Source organism: Pholcus phalangioides, unplaced genomic scaffold (assembly GCF_987345545.1).
Source record: "Pholcus phalangioides strain wild (caught in Gottingen) unplaced genomic scaffold, Ppha-v1.0 ptg000018l_1, whole genome shotgun sequence".
NCBI classification, from domain to species: domain Eukaryota; kingdom Metazoa; phylum Arthropoda; class Arachnida; order Araneae; family Pholcidae; genus Pholcus; species Pholcus phalangioides.
In genome coordinates, this window is record NW_028301611.1 from 5,418,831 (window position 1) to 5,446,166 (window position 27,336).

Below are 27,336 nucleotides of genomic sequence, written 5' to 3' on the forward strand. Positions count from 1 at the left end.
TCTTCTATTCATTTCATGCAACTTTTCGCTAGTTTTAAACAAATATAAGGATAAATACAGAAATCAAGGCTGCCCGCATGAAGCGATTTAAGGTGCTGAAAGTTATTTGTCAAATATTGGAGTTTCTTGTCATTTAAGTCAGTTATTTTAGGTTAATCACTGATTTTGAAACTACTTCCAATCTTCATAGTGTTGCTGGTTTTCCTAGAAACTCTTGCAGATAATACTTGTTGGGAGAGGGTTGAGGATGCTTCTGCCACAACAAGCAAACTGTCCAATAAAGTGGCCGAAAAGAAAATTTCAGCTTATATACCTCATAAAGCTTGTTCAGTGGGTTGAGGAAACTGGAATGCTGGAGGATCGTGTAAGATCCGGATGACCATGTTTAAGGAAGGCATGTTTGCCATGTGTTGCAGCCGAAATGGAAGCGTTAGCGTCCAAATCAGCAGCGGGGACCAGCAGTGCTCATGAAGCTGCCAGACACTTCGGCTTACTACCATCGTGGGTACGCAATATTCTTTATGGAATCCTTGATCTGTACCCATACAGACTGCAGTCGTACCATGAACTTTCACCAGCAGATACTGTACAGACAGAAGCATTTGCAAGGTAGGGACTTTCTCCAAAATCAAACAGAATCCCTCTTGGGTCTTTAACATCTTGTGGACAGATGAAGCTCATTTTTTGCTTCATTGTGACGTTAATACCCATAACTGTAGCATCTAGGCTATGTCTAATCCACGTGAGTACATGCAGAAACCATTGCATTCCCCCAAAAGTAACAGTGTCGTGTGGGTTCACACAGGTTCGTTCATCACATGACCCTCCTTTGAAACGCAGTGCCCAGTAAATGGATGGAAAACAGCTATACAGTGAATGTGCAGAGTTATTTAATGCTTCTGCGAGAGAAGGTTGTGCCATGTTTGCATGAAAGAGCTGTGCTTTCTACCATCACGTTTATGCAAGCTGGAGCAACTAGTCACACTGCTACTCCAGTGAAGGCATTCCTGATACAGAGGTTCAGGGAAAACAAAATCATTAGCAAGCATTGAAGGTTCCCATGGCCTCCTCGGTCTCCAGATTTGACACTGGCAGACTTCTGGTTATGGGGATATTTGAAATCCCGGGTGTATCGATCTGGTCCATCCAATCTGTTGGAAATGAAAGATGTCTGTGTGGTGTCCGGACCTGCTGCCATCTGCCCTTGCTGAATTTATGACTCGCCAGCAATGTGTTATCCCCTGTGGTGGTAGTCATGTGGAACACATACTGCTGTAATAAATGATTTGGAGGCATTCTGTTCATTATTTGTGTATCTGTTCTTTGACTTGTGTACATCAGCACCACCTATTAGCTATTTTTTTAGTTTTTTTCCATCTTAAAAAATTCCTGTGATCTAGCAATTTTTTATTTCGGTTATTTTTTCGGTTTTTATGAATTTTTAAAGTTTTTTTCCCACACTGTATTTTTAAATATGGTCACTCAATCAAAATGGTATGACTGACTGAAATGGGACTTTGTAGGAAGTAATGTCTCATAAATGCACCCTTGTTTGTTCTGTACAAGCTTGAATCTCCAATTGGAATTTTGGCTAAGGGAAATTTGAGTTTGATGTGAAGTGAAAAAGTGTATGAGTGTAAGTGGTGTGCGTGGGAAAAATGTTGTGCATAGGAACATAATTTAAGACATCGAAAATTGGTTTTATCAAATAAATCAAGCTAAATTACAAACTTTCTTTGAAAAATTAAACAGAGTTTTAAATGCATTGATCGAGTCGATTAACTCAACTAAAATTTTTAACTCCGATTGACAATTGATTGACTGACTGACCCAATTAATTGGACCAGACCTAGTTTCTTTTGTCATGGCAGTGTGTGAGAGCACATAGCATTCTATAGTTTGTTGTTCAATTGAATGTTATGTTTAATGTTGTGTTTCATTATTAAATGTTGTGTTTGTGTGTAAAGTGATGCCTTGTTCATTTCTGTCATGCTGCAAATAGGCATATATTTACATTAAGCTTGATTTCAAACACTTTCAACCCAAATATTTGGGTTGAAAGTTTTCAACCATTTCCATAATACTTCCAAAAATGAGCTAAGGGATACATTTTAATATATTCAATAACTTTACACTCATGCAAGGGGCAGTGAAATGATTTGTGGTATAGGTAGAAGCAGGGTCATCTTAAGAGCATCATGGGCCCCTGGGCCAAGTGGTTTTTCTGAGGCCCTACCTTGTAAATTCTAAAAAAATTTGACTGGATTTCATTTTTGTGAGGGCCCCGGGGGGGGGGCCCATGCTCGGGTAAGCCCATGAGTTAAGACAGTGCAGGGTAGAAGCATAGCTATAATACACAATCATATGTGTTGACTTATGATAAGACGGGCACTGAAAAATTTTGGGGGTAGGGGTGTATATAACCCTTTTATACCCTTTAGCACTGTTTACATGTGCAATATTGATATAGCATTGGGAGTTCTAGCAGCCGCTTGACTACTTTTTCCCCCTCGTAAGGAAAGAAATAGACAGGAGGAATTGTTGAAAATTCTTGAAGCAGGTTTTGAATCAACTTTTTTCGTTTCCCATGTAAACAGGGCTTTTATGAGTAAATGTGGGGGGATGCACTTTTTTTTGCTGCAGGTATTTTTTTAACCTCGGGGGTTCAGTCCTTAAGAGTCAATTTGTAAATGAGATGAGTACTTGATAAATTGTTTTTACTTTGATATCTAGAGAATAACAGCATTTTGCATACCTAGTTATTGTACTTGCACTAGAAACAGAGTTGACACTGCCGATCCTTTTTATTTTGTTCAACTTCTTATTAACTTTTTCCAGTTCATCTATTCTGGTCTCTAGGTTATCAGTAACCTTGCACAGCTCTTTCACTGCTCCTACGTTCTCCATGAAGATTCTTTCCTGTGACATGAAATTTGTTACATTACTTGGCAATGAATACACAAACATGCAACATATTTAATTTTAAAATCCCTCAATTTCAACATGGTAAGATGAAATTACAGTGGATATTTACACAGTATTATATTATATACACAGAATATTATACAGTTAATATGAAATCACAGATTTCACAGATAAAACTGTTTGGTTTACTACTTGACTGCATTAAAATTTTCATGGTTTTTTTCCTTGAGTGGTCGAATAAGAAGTTAATACGAGTAACTTATATTTGTGAAATTTAATGTGGTAAAGAAAACCAGCAATTTTTTTTTAAAAAGCTTCCTTTTGTTAGTATTTATTAATACATTGTTACACTGATCGGCTTTAAAGAAAATTGTGCAATCACACAGGGGTCCCTCAGCTTGATTTGAAACTCTGTAACAAAATGTCAATGGATGTCGTTCAAATATTTTTGGAGTTAAATTCAGTTTTCTTACAGTGAGGAATGCTTTTATTCACAATGGGCTACTATATTTTGTAATAAAGCAAGTTGGATGGCAACATAGTGCAGAAGTCCTTGATTTAATCAGTATACAATTAGGAGGGTCCTACAGCATGTTGCAATAAAATTTCACATGACATTGGTAGACGATGTGTGTTTATTATGATGTTTTATTGTGTGTTGTTTTTTTATTGAAGTAGTGATGACATCACTAATTGATTTTCTCATAGACATGATGAATAACAGTTATGTATACACATATTGTAAAATATCTATTGTTTACATATGGAAAATTTAAAATAAATTGATGATGAGAAGAAATAGAATTTGAAAGCATTATATATGAAAAATTGAAAAATGTATTTAGCCTTTTGGTTCAAATGCTCTCAGAAATACTGTTTTAAGCCAATGTCAGGGTGTTCCCCTCTTGATGAGAGCTCTAGACATTGGCTCCAATTAATTTCATTTTTCATATACTGCTTTCAATTTTCATATAATGATTTCAAATTCCATTTCTACTCATGATCGATTCGTTTTTTCAATTTTTCATGTATAAACAATGAACATTTTACAATGTTTATACTCTACACTGCATATTTCAGCTGCCTATGGCATTGGTGAGTTTTGAGAAAAATTGTTAATTTTGCAACATAATTTACATTTTTCTATATATATATATATATATATATATATACGGGGTGATTATAAAAAAACTATCCCGACATATGGGCCCCTAACTATCATACCATTCACAGAAACTGAATGAAATTTTGGCATAAGGTATTTTGAGGTATGCGCTCAAGAATGATGTGGAAAACAACAGTGTCACCCTAACAGTTACGGTTACAGTGAGAAAATTTTGAAAATATCAAATGGCAACACCAAGTTTTTTGTATTGGAATGCGATCTCCATACTGAAAAACACTAAATAGCGTTGGAATGGCACCTGTAGCACGAAAGTCCCTGGAGCTAGGCAAGGAAAAAGTAAAAAGGACTTTGTCGTGCACCAGAGCATTAATGTTCGTTTCATTCGTCACACCGTTTCTTCGGCTGAGATCCCAGCCTGATTAGTCCTCAACAAGGTCATGTGAAAAATTTGTGAAACACAATAAAATGCTTTATTTTATGCTGCTTCTCTGTCCTTATTGGTTGTCCTCACTTTTAGCCTATCTACCGCCGGTGATTTTCATGCTACAGTTGCCGTTCGAATGCTATTTAGGGTTTTTCACAATGGAGATCACATTCCAATGCAAAAAACTTGGTGTTGCCATTTGATATTTTCGAAATTTTCTCACTGTAACCGTAACTGTTAGAGTGACACTGTTGTTTTCCATATCATTCTTGAGCGCATACATCAAAATACCTTATGCCAAAATTTCATTCAGTTTCTGTGAATGGTATGATAGTTAGGGGTCCATATGTCTGGATAGTTTTTTTATAATCACCCTGTATATATGTATACACACACCGCCTGGGTGCAAAGGATCACATGCCACCCCTACAAACGAGCCTGGAGGGAGGATAACGAAGCTTTAGCTTAGGAGACACTAGAATTGACATAATTTTTTTATGGTAAAGCCACACACCATTGTTTACCAAGAAAAATATGAGTGACCATACATCCCACTTTTGAAGAAAGTTCCCTGTTTTTAAAGAGGTTGCACTGCTTCTTTGATCTAGAACTATTTCACCATTTTTACGTTTTGCCAGAAAACTCAATACACAAAACAGCCCTGATTGGTGTGCCATCATTGCTTGCACTTATCCAGTAAAGATTATATATAGACAAGGCAATATTTTTTATTAATAAATTCATTTTAAAGGCATTCCTGGTGCTCCAGAATCCACCTTTTGCCCTCATTTGACTGGTTCAGAAAAATTAATATTTGAGGGCACCAAAATGTACACTTGCTCCTTGTGATAGAGTACATTGTTTCTGGTATTACTGTTCCAAGCTCAAAAGTGTAATGTCATGTGAATTTTTACAAGTGGAAAATTTTTCAAAAATTAATGGTGTCAGACTAAAGTTAAAGCTGCGGACCCTTCCAATCTGCGGTCTGGGTGCATCGCACACCCATTGCACCCTCACTTAAGTCACCCCTGCATAAACCTGACATTAGCATTTAGACTAAGCGCAAATTAAGTCGTGTGCAGCGTTCGCGAGTGGGCGGGACCTGAGCGCGATGATGTTCACACACTTCAGGCGTAGCGAGGGGATGCGCATATTGGAACACGTTTCCCGTGCACGAATGTTTTCTGAAGGAAACGATTTCAGGGACCCGGAACCTTGGTATTTGGGAGGCATGGTTATAGTGATGGACTCGCGATGCAAGGATCCGGGTTCGAACCCCACAGTGGTGGTCGGCTGAAGTTGGTTTTCTGTGGTTCCCAACTTCAAGGCACAAATGCGAGCCGATCTCCCCGTTAAAAAGTCTCGCCACAGAGAGCAACAGTCCTACAACGATAAATCATTCAATCATAACACTTCACTCATAGTTAGAAAAACTAGTGGCAGATGGCAGCACTACACATAACAAGCATTACAGCGAAACAACAAAACTTCACGTCAGTTTTCACTACACGTACACACACATTCCCGCATGTACCGATTCGTTGGGGGATTCCGCGGGGGGGGGGGGGTGTCGGCGGGGTGCATGTGTGGTGTAATAGTAGTAGGTAGGGCCTCCAAGCCTCCAAAAAATGGCTCGGGGGTGTGGGCGGGGTGCATGTGTGGTGTAGCAGTAGTAGGTAGGGCCTCCAAAAAATGGCTTGGGGATCCATGATGTTCTTAAGTCAGCCACCTCGTTGGGCAATTTGCCTGTTGTGGCGTTGTATTTGTATAAAATTAATGAAATTTAATTAATGGAATTTTTCCAAAATTAATTTCCGATATTAATCCCATAATGAATGAAAATTTGGAACTTGTGAAAAGTTAAAACAAATGAAAGGATTGATCACAATTTAAAATTTGGAAGCAATCACAAACTTAGTGAAAATTTGGTGTATCAATGAAAATTTCGAAATTAATGAATCCTATAATGAATTCCGAAATTAAAAATAACTCCATAATGAATGAAAATTTAGAGCTATATATATGAAAATTCAACCTTGGAAAGAACAATATTTATAATAAAAATTGAAAAAGAAATAAAATAATTTAGGAATTAACTACGGTATTATCAACTATTTCTTAAATTATGTAAATAACGTTGATATTGAACAACATTTTTCATAAGAGAATGTGAACTCTATCAAAATGACAGTTTAATTTTTAAAAAACCCCCACAGAATACGATGAATTGTGCGCGCGAGACACGAAAATCTGCAGCTCAACAGCAGCGCCAACGAGTGCACCCATAGATGAAATTTGTGTAGTGTTGTCTCGTGTCTCAATTTGCGCTTTGCCTTACAGACTTAAAACTTATTTTAATGTGATTGGCAGGTTTTCACCATATATATATATATATATAGATGGGTGTGTGCATGACTGATTACACTGGATAACAATTAAATTACCCCCCCCCCCCCACATGAAAAGGAAAATATGCAATTCCGAAAAAATTTGACCAGCTCAACAAGAATATCTCCATGAAAAACTTTTATTGACCGTTAGTTTTGGGGATGTCATGAGAACAGTAAAAAAAAGTGCTTTATGAGCGATACCATTGGACAACAATGAAATTGTGTTTGACATGAAAATATACAATTATGAATGATTTTGACCTACTGAATACAAATACCTCTGAGAAAAAACTTTATTCACCCTTGTTTTTTTAGATATTACCATGTTACGACAGATACAGAATAAGTGAGGAGATATCGATATCTCCTCACTTAGCCAGTTTCCTGTATCTATCGTATTAACAAGGGAGAGTGACATCTTTCGTTATATTACCACTTTAGCAGTTGAAAAATACTTTACAAGGCTTATTATACGGGGGAGGGGGGGGGGGTAATACCAAGGACTGTAGCACAATGTTACAAGGAAAAACGGTCACCCTCAATGCTGGTTGACTACTATTGGATAATAAATCAGAGATGCTCCTCACCTTCAGTACAAGTGCAATGCAAAATGAATTATTATATCAGATGCCTATAAATGAATTATTGTGTTATAATAAATTTGCTTTTGTATGGATTTACATTGTGTTATTATGTATACAGTGAAAACTTGATATAGTTATACTCTGTGAACTAAGAAAAAAATATTGTTAAGAGCAATTTATCGTTATATCGAGTACTGCTGTTTATGTAATTTATACTGAAATTATATATAATCTTTGTTTCTATATATTGGTGAAGTTTCTGTACATTTGTGTTGTTCTTTCTGCATATTTATTTTGTTTTCTATATATGTACTTATGTTGTATTTCAATGCACTGTATTGTACTATCATAAATGTTATTAAATGTGCAAGTTCAGAGAAAACTGAACAATTCAGGTTTTTAATAGTCAAATACAACGCCACAACAGGCAAAATGCCCAACGAGGCGGCTGACAAAAAGATGCCCACAAAAATATGGATGTCATATACTTAAAAAAAAAAAAAACAGCAACCCAATTAAAAATGCAATTAACACAAATTATAAACAATATATACACCATTGCAAACAAACTTGCATTCAGTACACCATATTGCATGAGGAATCACTATTTTAGTTTCAGACGCAGAGAAACTTTGTCCAATTTTTTTTTACAAAATGTTATTATACCTTATTCACAACAAGGAAGTTTTCAATATGATGTCCGTTCGGCAGCAGAATGTCTCCAGCTCTTTTTACAGCTTCTGGTATTATTTTTTGAACATCTTGAGCAATTATGCCTGTGTCACTTGAAGCCTGCAAATCTAGTCCAACATGTTGAGCAAACTCTGGCAAATACTGATACCTAACAATCCTCATATTCGCAACATTCTTCAATTGCTCCCTAGTATCAACCTAAGCACAAGGGAAAAGAAATAGAGTCAAATATAACTTGGTAATAGAAAAAAAAAACCGAAATTTTTTGGTTTAGTAAATAAACTTCTGGAAGAAATTTTACACACTATGACACAGGTTTCACCTGGCTCACAAATAAAAGAATTGGGAAAGTTAGCTATCAAAAATTAAAACATTTAATATAAAAAAAAGTAGATCCTGCTTAATACAACTTAATGGCAGGGCTTAACAAGTTGTTGACTGAATGTTTCTTTTTGCATATTTCAGGCATTTGCCTACATGGCTGAGGAACTTTTAAAATAGCCTATCGCTCAAGTCTGGTCTTGTTAGGTACATGTGAAAAATTTGGTGATAATAGGTCTAAAATTGTAGATTTCTATACAGGACATACACACGGACAGAAAAATCAATTTTATATATTTACAGACACAGTAAAACCTTGTTAAGTCGTAATTTTTCTTTAGGCCCGTCTAGCTTTCATAGACAACAATGTTATTAAACCCTCGTTTACTCGTCGATAATTTTGGTTAACTCGTCACCATGAAAAGTTTGAGAGAGAGGAACAGACTATTTTTATGGCTCCCATTAAAAAAAGAGCTTGTTAATGGTATTGCTATATGCTTAAAAGTCACCATGAAAGCCTTATGTACCAAAACGGAACAATTCAAGTAACGAAAGGAGAGCCCATTTGCCGACTAAAGTTTTTGAAACATTAGGGGGACTGTTCGAGCTACAACTGATTTCTGCACGGGCTCCACTAATTTAGGGCTTCAAAAATTTAAACAAAATATTTTCGTTGAAAAACCAGATATTTTTTAAAAAGTTGGTCTTCTAATGCATGCTTTTCCCTACCCAGGGCCTCCTCATGTCAAAAGTGGACCCTGTGTTCAAGATTACCTTGTAGTTAGTATGTGAAAGATTACCTTGATAAATTTTACTAGGATTACCTTGTAGCTGTATCATGAACTACTGATGAAGAATTAAAACTCTTAACTCTCTCTTAAATTTCATGTACATGCAAAATTATTGAGCAATAGTTTTCTTGAAAAGAAAAGCTAACTATTCTTACAGTTGCTCTAATTAGTATAAATTAAAAATTACTAGTATAAATCAACGTGTACCAGTATATTTTACCACAATAAATCAAGTAAAAAGAGCTCAAAAAAGGTACAAATTTCTATTTCTTTCTTTTGCAATTTTATTAACATTGTAATTTTAATTCATATTTCAATAAATGTTATATTACATTAAATTTATATGATTTTCACAGTACTGCACATTGAAACTCATGGCACTTCGGTTAAGTCGTCACTCCGCTTAAGCCATCATAATTTTTCGATAACATGAGGTGACGACTTATCGAGGTTTTACTGTATATGTGACATCCTGACATAATACACAAAACACAGCACATACACAAAAGAAGTTCATGTTAATGGTATCCCAAAACTATTTGATTGACTGATATGTTAAGCGAAATAACAATGTTCTTTCCTGTACATGTGATTCTTATTCCACTAAAAAAAATGCCTCTCAAAACAGCAAAATATAAATATGATATAAATCAAAATATAAATCACATACAATGAATATGCATTAAAATACAATGATGAAGTGACATAATTGAATAAATGAGAACGTGGAAAAGAGAAAAAAACTCACTTCTTCAATGTTGGTCTTTGCCCGTACATCTGATGGCTGTATTATATGCCCAGTAATTTTGAGGTTGCCATGGATAACTAAAGACTCATCCGGCCTATCTGTGTTTATGCCAACACGTCCCTATAAATACAAAAAGGATGAGTTCTACCTTGTTTTGCAAAGTTATATCACGTCAAAAACAGATGAAAATGGCTTGAACATTGTATTAAAAAAAAAAATTAAATATTTGATGCCAGTTAGAAAGCAACCTATTCAACCAATAATTTAAAAAGACTTATCACATGCAAATGTATTTATTATAAGCAATTTTTTATTTTGTAAAAAACGACTACTTACAGCGTGATATATAGAATCTGGAGTATGTCCTCTTTGCCACGATAATTCCATGTCATTTTCAAACTGACCAGGGTTTGATGCCTATAGGTATATGTATGAGATTATTATGTAATCCCAGTTTACAAATGCATTTCAAATTAAACTAATTATTCTATCTGACATACTGTGTGTACTATTTGTGAAAATAACTCAAGGTTTTTATTGAATGTAACAGAAATATGAAGCCAAAATATTAATTAACATTAAAAAGCCAACTTGTGTTAAGTGAAGATAATTTCAGTTTTGCATGACACCAATTCTTGCCAAATTTGAATTATTTCTTCCTTTTTTATCGTAGAAAGATACCTTTATATTTGGTATTTCAGAATATGATTGTTTGAAAATTTTCAATCATGATGCTAATGAGAAGCAGCTTAGGAATGTTCAGACATTATTATTTGCAAAAGAAATTTAAATCTAGTCTATTGTACAGGGTGGGAGAAAAGTCTTTGACACATTTCAAAAATTAATAAAACCAACCAATTGACATAAAAAAGACTGCACTGAAATATTTATCATGGTGTAGATTTTTCTTTTTTGTTAAATTTAAAGAAAAAGTTCAAAATTTCACTCTTGTATGGGGCTGTATATAAAAAAAAAAATAATAATAATGATAAATAGTAAGATTATAATAATAAAAAACATGACATAACATAAAATGCGGCACAAACACTGCATAATTATTATTTATTACTGTTTGCATCAATAAAACTACCACATTTCAATATGAGCACCCTTTGTGACTCGGGCTCCATCGAAACTATACTAGATTTCAACACACGTATCTGCTAACGCAGATTGCAGAAGCATCTCGATCATTTCCCTGATTCTTGTCTTCAGTTCCCTAATGGTGGTTGCACGTGTGAGGTAAACTGTATTTGTTTGATGTATCAGTAGAAGAAAAACCAGGGAGAGAGGGTTAAATCTGAAGACCGCAATGGCAATAAGAGGGTCTATTTCACCCAATCCATCAGAATTTTGGAAGAGTAATCTCATCAGTTTTCCCCCAGTGTGTGTGTGTGCGTGTGTGTGTGTGGGGGGAGGGGGGGAAAGGGGAGATGCTGTCCTTGACGCTGCAAGTGGGAAATTTGAGGAGTGGTAGAAACTTGAATCATGTTCACACAAATGAACCTCTTTGTTACAGTAACTAGTTTCATTTGACTATAATTGGAATAAACCTTATTTGAACTTAATTTGTGAGTTGTGTCGAGTTTTTTGTGATATAGTGTCATCAGCATGGCCCGACTACAAGGGTGGGACTGACAGGGCTGCAGCCCAATGGCCTGAGACAATTACCATAATTTTTTGTTTTTTTATGCTATAAATTCATTATAAAAGGGACCCACCAAAGATGCCAGCCTAGTGGACCAATGCCATCAGGAAGTGAAATTTTGAACTATTATTTTTTAAAATTTATCAACAAAAAAAAACTGTATTTCATAAGCATTTTAATGTAAACCACACCTTTTTATGTCAATTGGTTTTTTTAAATCAAATTTTAAAACATGTAAAAGACCTCTCACCCACATTGTATGTTAAAAAAACAACCGTTTGATTTCTTACTAAAAACTCTGGATTTCTTTATATTATCTAGTAGGGGAGGAGCAGTTGGGATATAAATATCTTTTAAAATAGTCCATAAAATATTTCTTGAAGATAACAGGAGTATAGATGCAGATAGGACTCTGACACGAAGCTGGGCTGGAAGAGATTTCCACAATCTGGCAGCTGAGTTCTGGAACTCATTTATTCATTCAGATGCAAAAAGATAGACAATTTTTCTAAAAAATGTGAATAACAACCTCAATTTGTGGTGGTAGAAATAGCTGCAGGAAATATTTACAATTTACATGTGCGATTTATGCACAGCTGCAGATTATAGAACAATTTACCATTTTTAATGTAGCAAAATTTGCATATGGGGATAATACATTTTTTCAGAAGGTGCTGTTATCGCACAAGACCTTTCACAGAAGAGATGTCAAAGATGACAGGCAAAAAGAAACAATAAGAGACAAAGGAAATGCAAAAGTATTAAATTAATGATGAATTGTAGGAGGTACGCAAGAGGCGTATCTGCAAGGCAATTCAGCGATAAGGGAAGGAAAGATGAAGACAATAAAACTCTCATTGAAATATTAATCAAAACAAATTACAAATTACATTTAAAACAAATTGTATATATCTAAACATCAAGCAGCTTAAAATATTAAGATGAAATGTAATTGCAAAATATTATGGAACACATACCCTGACGATTATTCTCTCAGAAGCATGTGAAATCACTATATGACTTTGATCGCCAGAGATAGCACACAGACTGACCACTAGATAAAAATACCTCTGGTCTGGGTTGGGTTTCCCTTTCTTCCTCATGTTATTAGATGTCGTTTCACTGAAGTGGAGACGTCCAACTGTGGTCTTAGTCACTTGTTCAGGATTAAGATCCAATCTGACGGAAGAACAATTTCAATGATTATATTACGATTCTGTGTCTTGCAGATGAAAACAAGGTTTCCTCATTTTTTTTTCCAAAAAAATGAACAATTTGGTATGACTTACATAACAGGGTGGAATGGTTTTTTACTTCTATCAGACTGAGATTGTTCGACTTTTATGGTCTGACTGAGTGACTCAACCTGAAAAGAGGGGGGAAAAAATGTTCATGAAGCTTATGAAATCATACAGTTTTGTCAAGTCCATAAAAGATTGAACAAGACTAATGAAGCAAAAACAGTGAATGCAAGAGAATCAATCATCCCAAATCACTGTCATGAATAAGTGGCCGATACTCACTTTGACACCATTAAATTGCAGCAAGAAATGATCAATCTTCTTTATTCCTTCAGGGACTTTGACATACCTGGGCTCTCCAATTGGCTGAATATGTACAGTGACCTGAAAATGGTTTTTCTTTTGACATACAAAAGCGTCGTCAGCATTACTGAAGTTGAAACCTTTGTCTGCATCTACCCTGTAATTTGGCGGCGGTCTGAATGCAAGAGAAAAGTAATTTAATAAGTTAAACGAATATTGAATCTAGGCATACATACATACATAACAACTATGCATTCCTAAATCATTATGAATTACATTTGTTTATCATCAAGTAGAATGTGTATAATTACATCAAATAATTAGTTAATTAAGAAGTTATCAAAGAAAAAACTTAAAAACATTATTCAAGCATTAAAAGTGATGTACCAAGAAAATGCTACGTATACAGAGTGTCCTGTAAATAAAGATACAAACTTTAAGGGAAGGTACAGAACATCAAATGGATTGAAAATTGCATAGGAACCCATGACTGCAAACATCACTGTGCCTAGCTAGGCGGCGCTGTTCAATTCATGACAGCGCTAGAGTGGAAATATTACTTTTTCTCATTCTAGCAGTAGTCGCCATGAGAGGAGCATGCTGCAATAAAACAAACAGGGAGCTGGCAGGGGAAAAAAGAAACCACTTATTTCCCTTCCAGCGCTGTCATGAATTGCGCAGGCTAGCGACATACAATGATATTTCCGGTAGATATTAGTATGCAATTCTCAATCTTTATGATATTCTCTGCCTCCCCTTAAAGTTCGTATCTCCATTCATGGGACACCCTGTATTCATTAAATACTTCAAAAACTGGGTTTTGGGGGCTGAATAAAATGGCATCACCGATGCACTGTAATATATCCCATCACACTTTGTGAGTGATTTGAAAGCTATTGTCAAAAACGTAATGTTCATAATAACATCATAATCGTAGATTTTTTTACACACATTCATGCTTTTCAAATACACCTGATGGAGAAGAGAAATGGAACACAATTAAGGAATGAAAGATTTCCCTTTTCGGCAATTTCAGTGCCCACAAGATTTAAGCCTTTACAGTTGTTTCCTTTGTGACATAATTAGTCAAAGATGTAGCTGGTTTCACTGCAACAAAATTCTTTACAGTTGGCTTGCGCTCGCGTAAGCGCTAGAACCGAGAAGCTACGCAATCGGGGTTGTTCACTGAACTCTGATTTGACGTGCTTGGCATAGTTCTGGATAACTTATCTGCCCATGTTGCGAGTTTTACCGCAAAGCTGCCACCATGCTTTATACGGGTCATTTTTGACTGCTTCGATCCAATCAGCCTACTGACGATCCGCTCAGACAAGTTTTCTTACAACGTATTGTTTTCAAATAAAAATAACCACGTGGAAAATCAAAACATACCCGTGCGTCATCTGTCGTTCCTAACTGAAGTCAACTTACGAAATTATCGCAACTGCGCTTTGTACCTATGGCTTTCTACGATGCGTAGTTATGATGTTTCTGGGGAAGCGCTAGAAAAAGTTACGATAAAGTCGTAGCAATACGCTTTTCCAAGCGGACTTACGAAATTCTCGTTCCTCCTTGGCAGTATCTAACGTTTTTTGCGATACATTGCAATATTTTACGGATTATCAATATTTACGATGTTATCGGAATTCCCTTTTTCATCCCGACGGATTTTTTTTTCCTCATTATTATTTTTGATCAATCTTTTTTCCCGATCAGACGACAATCATGACGATTTTCCAGGTCGTTGTTTGAAATTTCCAGGGTTTAAAGCAAAAATGGGCCATTTTCCCTGATTTCCCTGACTTTTCCAGGTTTTCCCTGACCCGTACGCACCCTGTATTTGTATATTACACCATTTCTGGTGTATTTTTCAAAGCTGGCGGGGGGAGGGAGAGCATTATCCTAAGTAAGTACCCCCTAACCCCCCTCCCCCCCATTCCTCTAGATGATGGGGCCTGGTTAAAGACACAGAAAACATATTTGGATCAGTGCCGCCTTAACGCATGGGCCTACCCGGGCACCTGAAGATCTGGTTGAAATTTTCTAGAATTTACCAGGTAGGGAAAAACCACTTGGCCTTGGGGCCCATGATGCTCTTAAGATGGCCCTGATTTGGATTACAGTGGGGTGAAAATTAGATTATGTTTGCTATAATACCAAACAAAAAATTCTTAAAAATGCCAGTTTTTCTTACTTCTCTCTTCAAGAATTGAGCTAAGGATGACACACACACTTATTATTGCACATGCATCTCTTAAATATTACTCTAAGGTAATTCTTACAAAAAATGGACACAGAGAGGTCTGAAAGAAGGAAAGCAATGCAATCTACTGGACTGCAATAAAACTAAAACAATGGTTGATCCCTGAATCGAGAGGAAGCGTGGTAGCCCAGGTCGATAAGATGCTTGCCAAAAGTACCAAAGGATGTTTAGAGGTGTCGCGAGTTCGATACCCGGTTTGTCCTGATCAGAAAAATTTCCTGACACAAGGGTACAACAAAAACAGCGACATGACCGCAGGGAGTCCCCCCATCGAGGGGTTGGTGTGCTAATCCCTTGATGAGTATAAAAAACAAGCCTGCCGTTTGGAATCAGCAATAAATTGTAGGTCCCGGTCTAATTAGCCCTTGTGTGCAGAAAATAACAGTGGCGCAAACAAAAATGATCAAATTATCTATGGAGAGCTGTCACCACAAGAACAATTTTTGTCAAATCATAAACAATACTGCTGTAGTCTACGAACGTTGCAGATGTGCTTTTGCACCTACATTTTTTTTAAATTAGGCTATGAACCCCAGTAAAAATGCTGTGGATCCCTCAGGGTCCAGGCATCCCCATTTGGGAACCACTACCAATCTGAAAGAAAATTATAATGCAAATGAATCAGACATTTTCTACAATTTCTAACCTGATAGAGCAAAAAATTGAAATTTGCTTGTGATGAGAAGTCAATTTTCCTCTTGATTATGACATTTATCAAAAAATCTGTTCCGCTCTCACTTTAACAGACTTTGACTGTAATAAACATTTTTGTGTGAATGTTTTTTGCTTATACTTGTTTGGAATATCTGAGAAGACAGCATATTTTGGAATACAGATGCCCTCCAACAATATTTCGGGAGAAAAATTTCATGGATCTGCAATAACTGCATTAGTTCTATACTTGTAATACAGATTTTGTAAAAAAAAATTGTTTTTATGGAATTATATTTATATTCTTTTAGTTCTAAATCTTGTAGTTCAGTTCTAATTCTTGAACCTTCTGAGCTGTTTACTTCCGAATTCAGCAGACAGATGGCTGAACTTCTTTTGAATACACATAACAAAACATTCCTCTGAAAACAAACTTCACATTAGACATAGATCATTTATATACAAACATTCCAACATGCATCAATTCATTGGAAGTTCAGCGGAAGAGTATTTAAGAGTTGTAATGTGCGGTTAGCAGTAGTGGTTGTATTTCTTGATAACTTAAATATAAGCAACTGTTTTCCTATGCATAAATTCTCATCGTCAGTACTAGTTACTCAATTTACTCACAGTTCTTTCAAACTTCGGTCACAGAGGATATTCCAAGTATTTTGTTGGAATGGTTGGAACCTAATACATTGGTATGCTGAATCCAGGAACATACCGGAACCATCAGGACTATTGAAGTCATAGCTGTACTCGTCATCTGTGGCAGACAGACATGGGCCACCAGATTCTTGCTGGGATCCACCTGAAATACAGCAAAGCATTTTTTTTAAAAATTTAAAAAGATTAGATAAAATTTCCTGAATTTAACAGATGCACAACACGACCGATATGGTAGTGGATTGATCATAATGACAGACTCGAATCGCTAGGACCCGGGTTTCAGTCTCACTGTCACCACAGTGGCGGTTGGCTGAAGTAGGTTTCCCTGAGATTCCCAATTTTGAGGCATGAATGCACGCTGTTCTTCTTGTTGAAAAAAGTCTTGCCACAGAGAGCAACAGTGCCACTGTGGTGGTCAAGAGGTCGGAGTGATGGACTCGAATTGCTAGGACCCAGGTTCGAACCCCACCATTGTGGTAGTGGTGGTAGGCTGAAGTTGTTTTTCGGTGGTTTCCAACTTTGAGGCACGAATGTGAGCCGATCTTGTACTTCCGGCACAATTCACTAGGTGAATTGTCCGTGGTGATAGACCTGCGTTGTGCTTGGTTTGAAAGAAAATGAAAGATGCACAACATAGTGCTAGTGTCACATACATTAATCAAAATGGAAATTTCAACATATTTTTAACATATAAATATATTTCAATAAATGGTGCCACTATACCGGATGCAAATAGGGTCACAGATTTGGGAGTTCTCATTGACGAGTTGAGTGGCTTAGATTTTCTAAACATTGTTCAATGATGATCAAAACAGCGAATAGAATGCTCGGTTTCATTTTCAAAAAGTCTCTTCACGTTATCCTAGTCATTTTTCCACTTTTCTGAGACTTAGTTCGTCCTGGACGAGGAGTATGCTATAAGGTTTTGGAGACCATACCTACAGAGGGACATCGACTTGGTTAAAGGGGTGCAGAGAAGAGCTATGTGTGTCCTTATTGACACATGGGGCTTGAGTCATGAAGAGAGACTTCATTTTTTGAATACGTTTACATTGGATGAACGCAGGTGTCTGGGAGATATGATTGAAGTGTTCAAAATTTTCAATGGGATGGATGATAGGATGGACTATGAATTATTAGTACACCATCAATCGACTGCTTTTACAAGGGGGCACCAGTAAGGGACAATTCTAGACTGCAGTGTTGCAGATAGTTTGGTGCTTATAATATGATATTTAACAAATAGAATAGCTTACTTCCAGGGGTCATGAATTCTATCACAATTGGCACGTTTAAAAAGAAATACGATAAACATGTTGGGGTAAATCGAGAAGCTATCCATACTTAGAATTAGACAACCATAAATATATTCGTTATCGGCATTGTATAATATTTCATCATGTATATATATTGTTTGTAATTACATTTTTAATTGGGTTGCTGTATTTTTGAAATATATGGCATCCATATTTGTTATTGGGTCATCTTTTTCTCAGCTACTTCGTTGGGCATTTGCCTGTTGTGTATTTTTATTTGTATTTATAAAATTTATATAAAAAACAAATATAAATATTCAAAGAAAGAAATTCAGAAGAAAAAGTTATATCAGTTAATTTTTTTAAAAGTTTTATTATACATTAAAAAAGAATAACATCATAAAAGAATTAAAAAAGAATAACATCAATTATTAGTAAAAGAAATTGCACAAAACTAGAATGAAGTGGGTTAGCATTGCTATTGCACAGCAGTACCACAATTCAAGGTTCTAGGTAGTACTTACACTCACCCGAGGAAAATTCAGAGGCTCCCCAGGGGAAGCCAACATCTAACTATGGTATTCAAACACCTCTGTTGTATAAGAGTCAAAATACCCTAAACACCTCTCTGAACAGCTACCTCTATCAAGGTGCTATTTTCCTTTAAAACTGCTTTTTGCTGGTCTATAGTTTTTCCCTGATTGTATGTGATTTAACTCTTCGAATAATTCTTTTGGATAGATCAACCAATTTTTTTCTTTTTTACAGTCTTCATTCACGACATGTGAGACAGTGGCCTGTTGAATGAAAACATGTAGCTGATATAACCATTAACATGGTTAATGTTAGTTTCTTCTCCATTAAAGAATATCTTTTGCCCAGCTTCTTCCCTTAAGCAATACTTTCCGATGGGAGCAGATTGTGTAATTTTCTTTGTGTGTGACTTGATTTGGTTCTTGTTTGGCAAACCACAACAAGGGAGGAATAAATCCAGGCCACATAAATGTTATTCAATCAGCTGGTTCAAAAGAGTAATTGTTTATTGTTTGCTGTTGTTTTATGCGAAGTAAAGGGTATTGCAGATCTGTCAATTTGCTGCTGTGGTGGTCGAGTGGTCATAGTGACGGACTTGCATCGCGGGGTTCGCGCCCCACCATCGCCACAGTGGTGGTCGGCTGAAGTTGGTTTTCTGTGGTTCCCAACTTCGAGGCGCAAATGCGAGCAGATCTCCCCGTTAAAAAGTCTCGCCACAGAGAGCAACAGGCCTACAAACAGTACAAATATTCAGTCACTACACATCACTCACTTCACTTCTGAGATATAGATGGCAGCACTGAAAAATCATACACAACACCAGATACGCACCCAGACTGTTAGGTACATACACTTACAATTCCGACACAACTCACTAGGTAGTAAATTGCCTATGGCGATAGACCTGAGTTGTGCTCTTTACTCAAAATCATACTATGAGGAATATAAACTGAAGAGCCAAAAAAACTGGTACAGGCATGCGTATGCAAATAAAGAGATATGGAACCAATCAGAGTACGAGCAGCAGTCGGCAACGCCTATATAACACAACAAGTGTCTGGCATAGTTGTTAGATCGGTTACTGCTGCTACAATGGCAGGTTATCGAGATTTAAGTGAGTTTGAACGTGGAGTTATAGTCGGCGCACGAGAGATGGGACATAGCATCTCCGAGGTAGCGATGAAATTTGGACTTTCACGTACGACCATTTCACGAGTGTGCCGTGAATATCGGGAATCCGGTAAAAAAATAAATCTATGACATCGATGCGGCCGGGAAAAGATCATGCAAGAAGGGGACCAACGACGACTGACGAGAATCATTAAACGTGACAGACTTGCAACCCTTCCGCAAATTGCTGCAGATTTCAATGCTGGGCCATCAACAAGTGTCAGCGTGAGAACCATTCAACGAAACATCATCGATATGGGCTTTCGGAGCCACTCGTGTACCCTTGATGACTGCACGACACAAAGCTTTACGCCTCGCCTGGGCCCGACATTGGACTATTGAGGACTGGAAACACGTTGCCTGGTCTGACGAGTCTCGGTTCCAATTGCTTCGAGCTGATGGACGTGTACAGGTATGGAGACAACCTCATGAATCCATGGACCCTACATGTCAACAGGGGACTGTTCAAGCTGGTGGAGGCTCTGTGATGGTATGGGGCGTGTGTGGTTGACGTGATATGGGACCCCTGATACGTCTAGATACGACTCTGACAGGTGACAGGTACATAAGCATCCTGTCTGATCACCTGCACCCATTCATGTCCATTGTGCATTCCGACGGACTTGGACAATTTCAGCAGGACAATGCGACACCCCACACGTCCAGAATTGCTACAACACTCTTCTGACTTTAGACACTTCCGCTGGCCACCTAAATCCCCAGACATAAACATTATTGAACATATCTGGGATGCCTTGCAACGTGGTGTTCAGAAGAGATCTCCACCCCCTCTTACTCCTACGGATTTATGGACAGCCCTGCAGGATTCATGGTGTCAATTACCTCCAGCATTACTTCAGACATTAGTGGAGTCCATGCCTCCATGCCACGTCGTGTTGCGGCACTTCTGCGGGCTCGCGGGGCCCCTACACGATATTTGGCAGGTGTACCAGTTTTTTTGGCTCTTCAGTGTATTATATGGAATAGTTTCAAAGCAAAAACATTCGTGAGAGTAAATTCAGGGATAAGAAAAATAAAGATTCAATACCGATATCCAGAAATGCAATAGCTTGCGGAATTTTCATTAGGAGTACAAACACAACACATTTCAGACTTCTATATAGACTCATTTCACTTCAAGTAAGATTTAGTTTTTCCAGTGCTGAATAGATATCACTCATATTGCTAATGATGGAATACATTTTATTCTCTAAAATTATGGACCGAAACATGATTTTTTTTTCAATGCATCTATCAAAAGGTCACCTTTATGAATGGTTGAGCAATGAAGAGCAGCTCCTCTTAGAGTGGTTTTGCTATATTTATCTATCATGTTTTACTTGCCAAAAAAAGAAGGAAAGAGAAAAAATAGAGAAGGAAACAGAAATCGTACCATTTTCTTGTTTAATATTTATCACACTGTTGAAAAGGTTGCTGGTCATGTTCTTATCGGAATCAGATAGTTTCCTCTTTTTATGACTTCGACCAGAAGCCTCGAGAGCTTCACATAGAAAGTCATTGCTGTAAAGAAAATATAAATAATAAAAATGTGAATGTATTCAAATTTAGCAGCACTGTTGGGAAAAAATAGCATATAGAATGAGGAAAACATCTTAACATTTCAATTTATTCCTTAAAAACTGAATTGTTTCGAGAAACAAAAATTAAACTTGGAAAAAAAACATCAGCCGGAGTTACAATTTACACAACATTATGCAAGCCTTTGGAAGTCTCATTCCAAAAAACATGAGCCATTCAATTCATATCTGAAGAAATATTTCATGCATTAGACAACTGATTTGAGTTATGATAAAGCATGTAATTTTGATCTAAACATTTATATTGCAGTTACTGCATATGCCAAGTTTAATAGAACGTCTTCTAAATAGCAGGGAAAAAAAATTGTAGTAAAAAATGAAAAATATGGAGATTTAACCCTTTCACATACAAGCTTTTTGTGACACATTTGGACGATCTGCATTTAAAGTATCGGCAATAAATCTTGAAACCAATTTTCTGGTTCATATGTTAGAAATAGAAAGGGGAAAAGATTAGTGCAGTAGATTTTTCTTTTGTGATCAACAAAATTCTTCCTCCATCCATGCATTATACTTTTCTCTGATATACATGGCCCCCACATAAGGGAGGGGGGCTGACAGGGCTCTAGCCTTGGGGCCCGGGATGGTTATCATCATTTTTTTTTTGGCTTTTTCACTCTTTAAATTAACTACAGATGGTGCCTGTTAAAAGTCTGACCGAGTGGCCCGCAAAAGATCCCACTACAGGATGTGGGGGCCATGCTGATATAAATATATAATAGAAAGATACGTATGTGGGGGGGGGGGGGAGATCACTAAACAGGAGTACAGTAATACCCTGGTTTTCAGTGACTTCGGTTATCATCGGTTTTGCTTTTTGTAGATTTTTTTCCTCGAAAAATTTGTTTCGGTTTTTGTCGGTTGACTCGGATTTCGTGGATGTGCCCACTTGACCTCGCTGTTAATTTTCGTTATCCTGTTCAGTGTGGCGTTGTTTCTCGTTGTGTGAGTATCAACTTGCACGTCTAATTCCATGAAACCAAAGACAATTTCCAGAACCAGCAGCCCTTCGAAGAAGGCCAAGAACACGATCGAGTGGAAGAAGGAAATCATTGAAAAATATGAGAGTGGCATTAAACTTGCTGTAATCGGAAGCATGTATGGGATGCCGCCATCCACGATAGGTTCCATTATGGCGAAAAAAGAAGCTGAAATAAAGAAGGCTGATGTAGCAAAAGGTTTGAATGTGCTAACAAAATATAGATCACAAGCAACTGAAGACGTCAAACAGTTATTTCTAATTTGGATCAATCAAAAACAGTTAGATGGCAATTCTGTTTGAGGTTATCATATGTGATAAGGCCAAACTGTCATATGCTGATCTCATTTTAAGAAAATGGCTTGCATGAGAGCTAGTGTGCTTACTTATTTTAAGGCCAGCAGAGGCTAGTTCGAAAAATTCGAAAAGTGCACTGGCATGCAAAGTGTTACTAGGCACAGCGCAGGTATGAGTTTGGATAAGTCTGGGGCCGAAATAGTTGTGTATGAATTCAGGTGAACTCAGGAAGTGACCCTACATAGCGCCTTGATACCTAAGGTCCTTATGGAGGGGGATTCTCCCTTCCAAACAATAATAAGAATCATCAGAAAGGTATAAAAAAATGTGAATTCCATGTTAAATTTTCATTTATTCTTCACATTAGTCTTTTAAATTCATTTTTAAAATATAAAAATTAATAATTTTTTACTACTTTTAGCATTAAATACTATATTTATTCTCTATAAAATGTGTTTTTTTGTATTATTTTGAAAAGTCTAGAACAAATTTTAATTGGATTTACATTGATTCATATAGAAATAATGGCCTCGGTTTTCATTGGTTTCGGATTCGCTGATTGTTTTCGAATGGATTATCGACAAAAATTGAGGTATCACCTTATAGAAAGAAAAAAAAACTTCTGTTCATAGGGTTACAGTGAAGCTTCAGGATGATGCGAAAACAGTTTAAAAAAACAAGGAGAGCTGGAATGTGTTTCTTCCATTTGCATTGGGGCGAGATATCATGTTCACAATTGTTAAGGGATAACATGAAAATATTCAAGTATTTACCATCATCATTTTAAAATACTTGCAGCACCAACAAGAAAGCACAACTTTTACAATATAAATATGTTAAGGGCCCACCCATGCACTCAGAACACACATTCCAGAATGTAATCGATCCATCAGTAATTCTGCTGACAAATTTATATGAGGTGTGTATGTAAGGGACGTAATAGTAGTACAAATAACTGTATTTAAAACAATATAATATGCTGAAAATGAAAATTTTACCTCTCATAGACTGGTGGGACATGAGTATTTGACTGCCCCAAAGACTGTTGCTCCTGTGACAGCGCCAACCCAGGACCTAAATGTCCTGTAATCTGCTGCTGATGAGGCAGACCAGATGGTGGTTGCCTAGAAGGCACTGTAGCTGTTGTTACAGGCAGGTGATGAGATGAGGATGAATGCGATGATATAGCGACTTGAGGTGATGACTGAAATATCAAACAAATGCACAAATAATTAATTTCTTGATTTTTTACAGCTAAAACATTCACAGAGAGAGATTATCGCTATTTTCTAACTTACAGATAATTGATGATTCGGGTTGATTGTGAGTGTCGTCTCAGGCAGATGCTTTAACGGCTGAGTGTTGTTGTATATCATGAAATGCGACAAACTTTCACCAGGAGACTGCATAGTGGGTACTTTTGTCAAAATATTTTCTAAATATTATAAGTAAATGATAGAATGAGTGAAAATGTTTTTTTATCAATCACATGAAAAAAATAATCAGCTGGGATTTATTCACTCATTAATAATTATGGCAATTACTTTCATTTTTACCACCCAAATCACACAGTGTACCACAATAATTGTGAGGAAGTACAGTCAATATACAACTTACCTCCATTGCCTGGTGAGAAAGATGGCTCAGAGCCTGAATCAGGTGGGCTTTCTGGTAATGTAATTCTGCAAAGATAGGAAATTATCATACGTTAAAAACCAAACTATATCTGTAGATGAACGGCATGAAGAAAACAATGGAAATCATTATCATAATATAACACATCATCTACATCTATTAACCATTGCCGAAAAGTGCCTTATTTTTAGCCAGGTAAGACTATGTGCTTTTAGGTATTATGTCATTTATGAATTGATTACTACTGCAGTAGATATAAATGAATGGAAGTCAAATGATCAGCATTCACAGCTTTAAATGGTCAAGATTTTGATGAATGATTCTTGAGGGAATGTGTTCAGAAACGCATCAAAGATTATAGGAAATTGAGTAAAACATGAACGCAGAACTGATCGCACCATTTGATGAATTGCAACTGCGATGCCACTTTGCATTTCCGAGGCAATCACAAAATTGGACCTGAAACTGCAAACGGAATCAAAGCTATAAAAGCCTTTAGGGATTGGGGTTTATACGTGCTTGTCTGTTCATTCTGAAATCCTGAAGTGTACTTATCATCATCATTCGTTGGTGCCCCAGAGGGAAGAGCTTAGGAAAAATTTCACCCATTACTCTGCCACCAAGAAGATCATAAATCGTGGTTCATGAAGTATTTTTCTGAGATTTCTCAACTCAGAAAACTCAGAACTGTATTGGAGGTGGTAGGTCTGATACTGTTGATACTGTATCAATACATTACATCTGACACTGTTGAGAGAATACCGAAAAAAAAGTATGAGATATCCAATTTGGAAGAACCAGGCGACTCCTTTTCCTCTGAATTAATTTCACCCGTGGCCCCCTTTGAATATCCCAGCAGGACCGCAAAGGGGCCGTATGGCCCCAGGTTGAAAAACACTGTTTTTTAGGGTACCTTAATTTCTAAATATAAAAATGTTTCTTCTGGATATTTCAATGCTTGCAGATTAAAGGGCTTTAAGAACAGGGGGGGGGGGGGGGCAAAGGGGAGCTCCTAAGTACAATATATGGCCAGAAACTCAACATGTGGTTATGAACATGGGCCTGCCCAGACTTCTTTCATTGGGTCCCGTTATTTTGAAAATTGTCATTAATTTTGAAAAGCAGAACAATATCTAGTTAATTTTTCCCGAATGAAATATAAAATGTGAAATTCATGTTTTTTATAATTAATTTGTATTTTGCGATGCGTCCGTTTATCACATCCAAAATTTTGTAAAGGGTCTGGGAAGCGGATGCAAATTTCGGTTGGACAGACCCCTGATGAGCACAGCGTATCCTGATATCGCAAACAAGAAAATGCACATGTACAAGAAAGATGCAAAATAGGTGCCATGAATAGAATCTATAGCAGTTGGCGGTACTCACAGAGTCTGGGGGAAGGGTTCGCTATCTCTTTGGGGATGGGGAAACCGGATCCAACTGGTACATATGGATTATTGAGATACAGAATGTGAGCTTACAAGTAACAAATAAATTGTCTGGAACATATAATGACCATTGACAAGACACAGATCATATTTATGTCGATTGATGGATGGGGTTTAATTTGAATAGCGCAATGGGAAGATTTCCATCAGGGATGCAGCGTGATTGGTGGTAATGAAATGGAATCCTATATAGTATTCCATCAGAATGTGTTAAGTAAATCATTACGCGTGATAAGTGGAGGTGTGGATGGATTATTTCTGCTCTCATAAGACCCATCAATTACAATTTCAAACATGACTGCAGATGCTTTGTCAGAAATCATATTTTTGAAATTTGAAAGTGAGATTTTTAAACCAGAAGAAAAAAACCCATTTAGAACAATGGTGCTCAACCTTTTAGAGAGTGCGGGTCACTTCATATGTATGAAAACGTGTCGCGGGCCACTTGAGTGATCTAGAACAGCACTGTGAATGATATAGAAATGAGCAACGGAACACTTGAGTGATCTGTAAATGTGCCGCGAGCCACTTAAATGATCTATAAATGTCCCGCAAGTCACTTAAATGATCTGTAAATGTGCCGCGGGCCACTTGAGTGATCCGGTAATGTGCCACGGGATCACTTGAAGTGATCTGTGGTGATGTGCTTTTCAGTTCAATTTTGGCAAAATGATTTTTTACTTCACGGGCCACATCAGATGATACCGGGGGGCCACATTTGCCCCGCGTTGAGTATATATGATTTAGAACCATAAACTCATTTACGAAAACGCCAAATTTTTTATAACAAGAGCAAAAAAATATCGCATACACTTCCCAAAATGATAATTTTTTTCCTTTATTTCAAACACCCAGTAGGAACATGAAACATAAATGCTAGGATCTGAAAGATGAAATGACCAACCACATGCAACGCTCAACATACATAGGGATGAATGACCTTCACAGTGGGTCAATTAAAAGAAATGTTATATGCATGAGATATATGGTATGCGATTGCAGAATCGTATATATCTAACCTTGGGCAGTTTTTCACTTTGATTAACTTCGCGGGTTCAATGGGTGGGTATTCACCAGCGAAAGACGAATGTAGCACAAGCTGAGTAATAGAGTTCGGAGTGCCGGGTAAACTCAAGTCAGGCAGACTGCCGAGCAATGGACTAGAAGGTGCCGACTTGTTCGAGAGTAGTCCAGAGATTTTCCGTTCGCCCTTGATGAGTGCATCTTCGAAATATCTGCAAGAACACAAAAAGCAGGCATTAATATAGTTATAAAAAGGCGCTATAATTCGTATTATAAACTTATATGCGATCGTCATCCTCGATCAGTGGTTCTCAACTTTGAAAAAACTTTTGGCGCCTAGATTTTTTTTCGATTTGTTCAGCCCTGACGTATGGTACGGTAAGAAACCACTTTGTACAAAATGTGCTTTTCTCTCTCTCTCTCTCTCACTCACTCACACACACACACGTACGTCTAGACCAGCGGTTCTCAACTTCTTTGCGGAGCTTTTTTTTGTGCATAATTTTTATGGCAGAACCTTGTAGGCCTCTTATTTACTTATATATCAAATTTACTGATTTATTTTATTTATTCTCGAGTCGCCGCGGAGCCCTCGCACCGGTTGAGAACCGGTGGTTCT

The 27,336-nt window shown here is 37.0% G+C and overlaps 1 protein-coding gene across 2 annotated transcripts in view; it reads right to left on the minus strand.

Annotated features, from left to right (window-relative positions):
* LOC149071615 (uncharacterized) overlaps window positions 1-27,336 on the minus strand; it is a 188,178-nt gene that overhangs the window by 13,590 nt on the left and 147,252 nt on the right. For both annotated transcript variants that reach the window (XM_089247641.1, XM_089247642.1), the window contains exons 3-15: window positions 26,714-26,929; window positions 24,229-24,293; window positions 23,910-24,046; window positions 23,610-23,815; window positions 21,131-21,258; window positions 16,739-16,919; window positions 13,174-13,369; window positions 12,940-13,016; window positions 12,628-12,829; window positions 10,339-10,419; window positions 10,003-10,122; window positions 8,116-8,340; window positions 2,756-2,919 (exon numbers count right to left, since the gene is read on the minus strand). In XM_089247641.1, coding sequence (XP_089103767.1) covers window positions 2,756-2,919; window positions 8,116-8,340; window positions 10,003-10,122; window positions 10,339-10,419; window positions 12,628-12,829; window positions 12,940-13,016; window positions 13,174-13,369; window positions 16,739-16,919; window positions 21,131-21,258; window positions 23,610-23,815; window positions 23,910-24,046; window positions 24,229-24,293; window positions 26,714-26,929 — 1,998 coding nt within the window. The remainder of the gene's footprint in view (window positions 1-2,755; window positions 2,920-8,115; window positions 8,341-10,002; window positions 10,123-10,338; window positions 10,420-12,627; window positions 12,830-12,939; window positions 13,017-13,173; window positions 13,370-16,738; window positions 16,920-21,130; window positions 21,259-23,609; window positions 23,816-23,909; window positions 24,047-24,228; window positions 24,294-26,713; window positions 26,930-27,336) is intronic.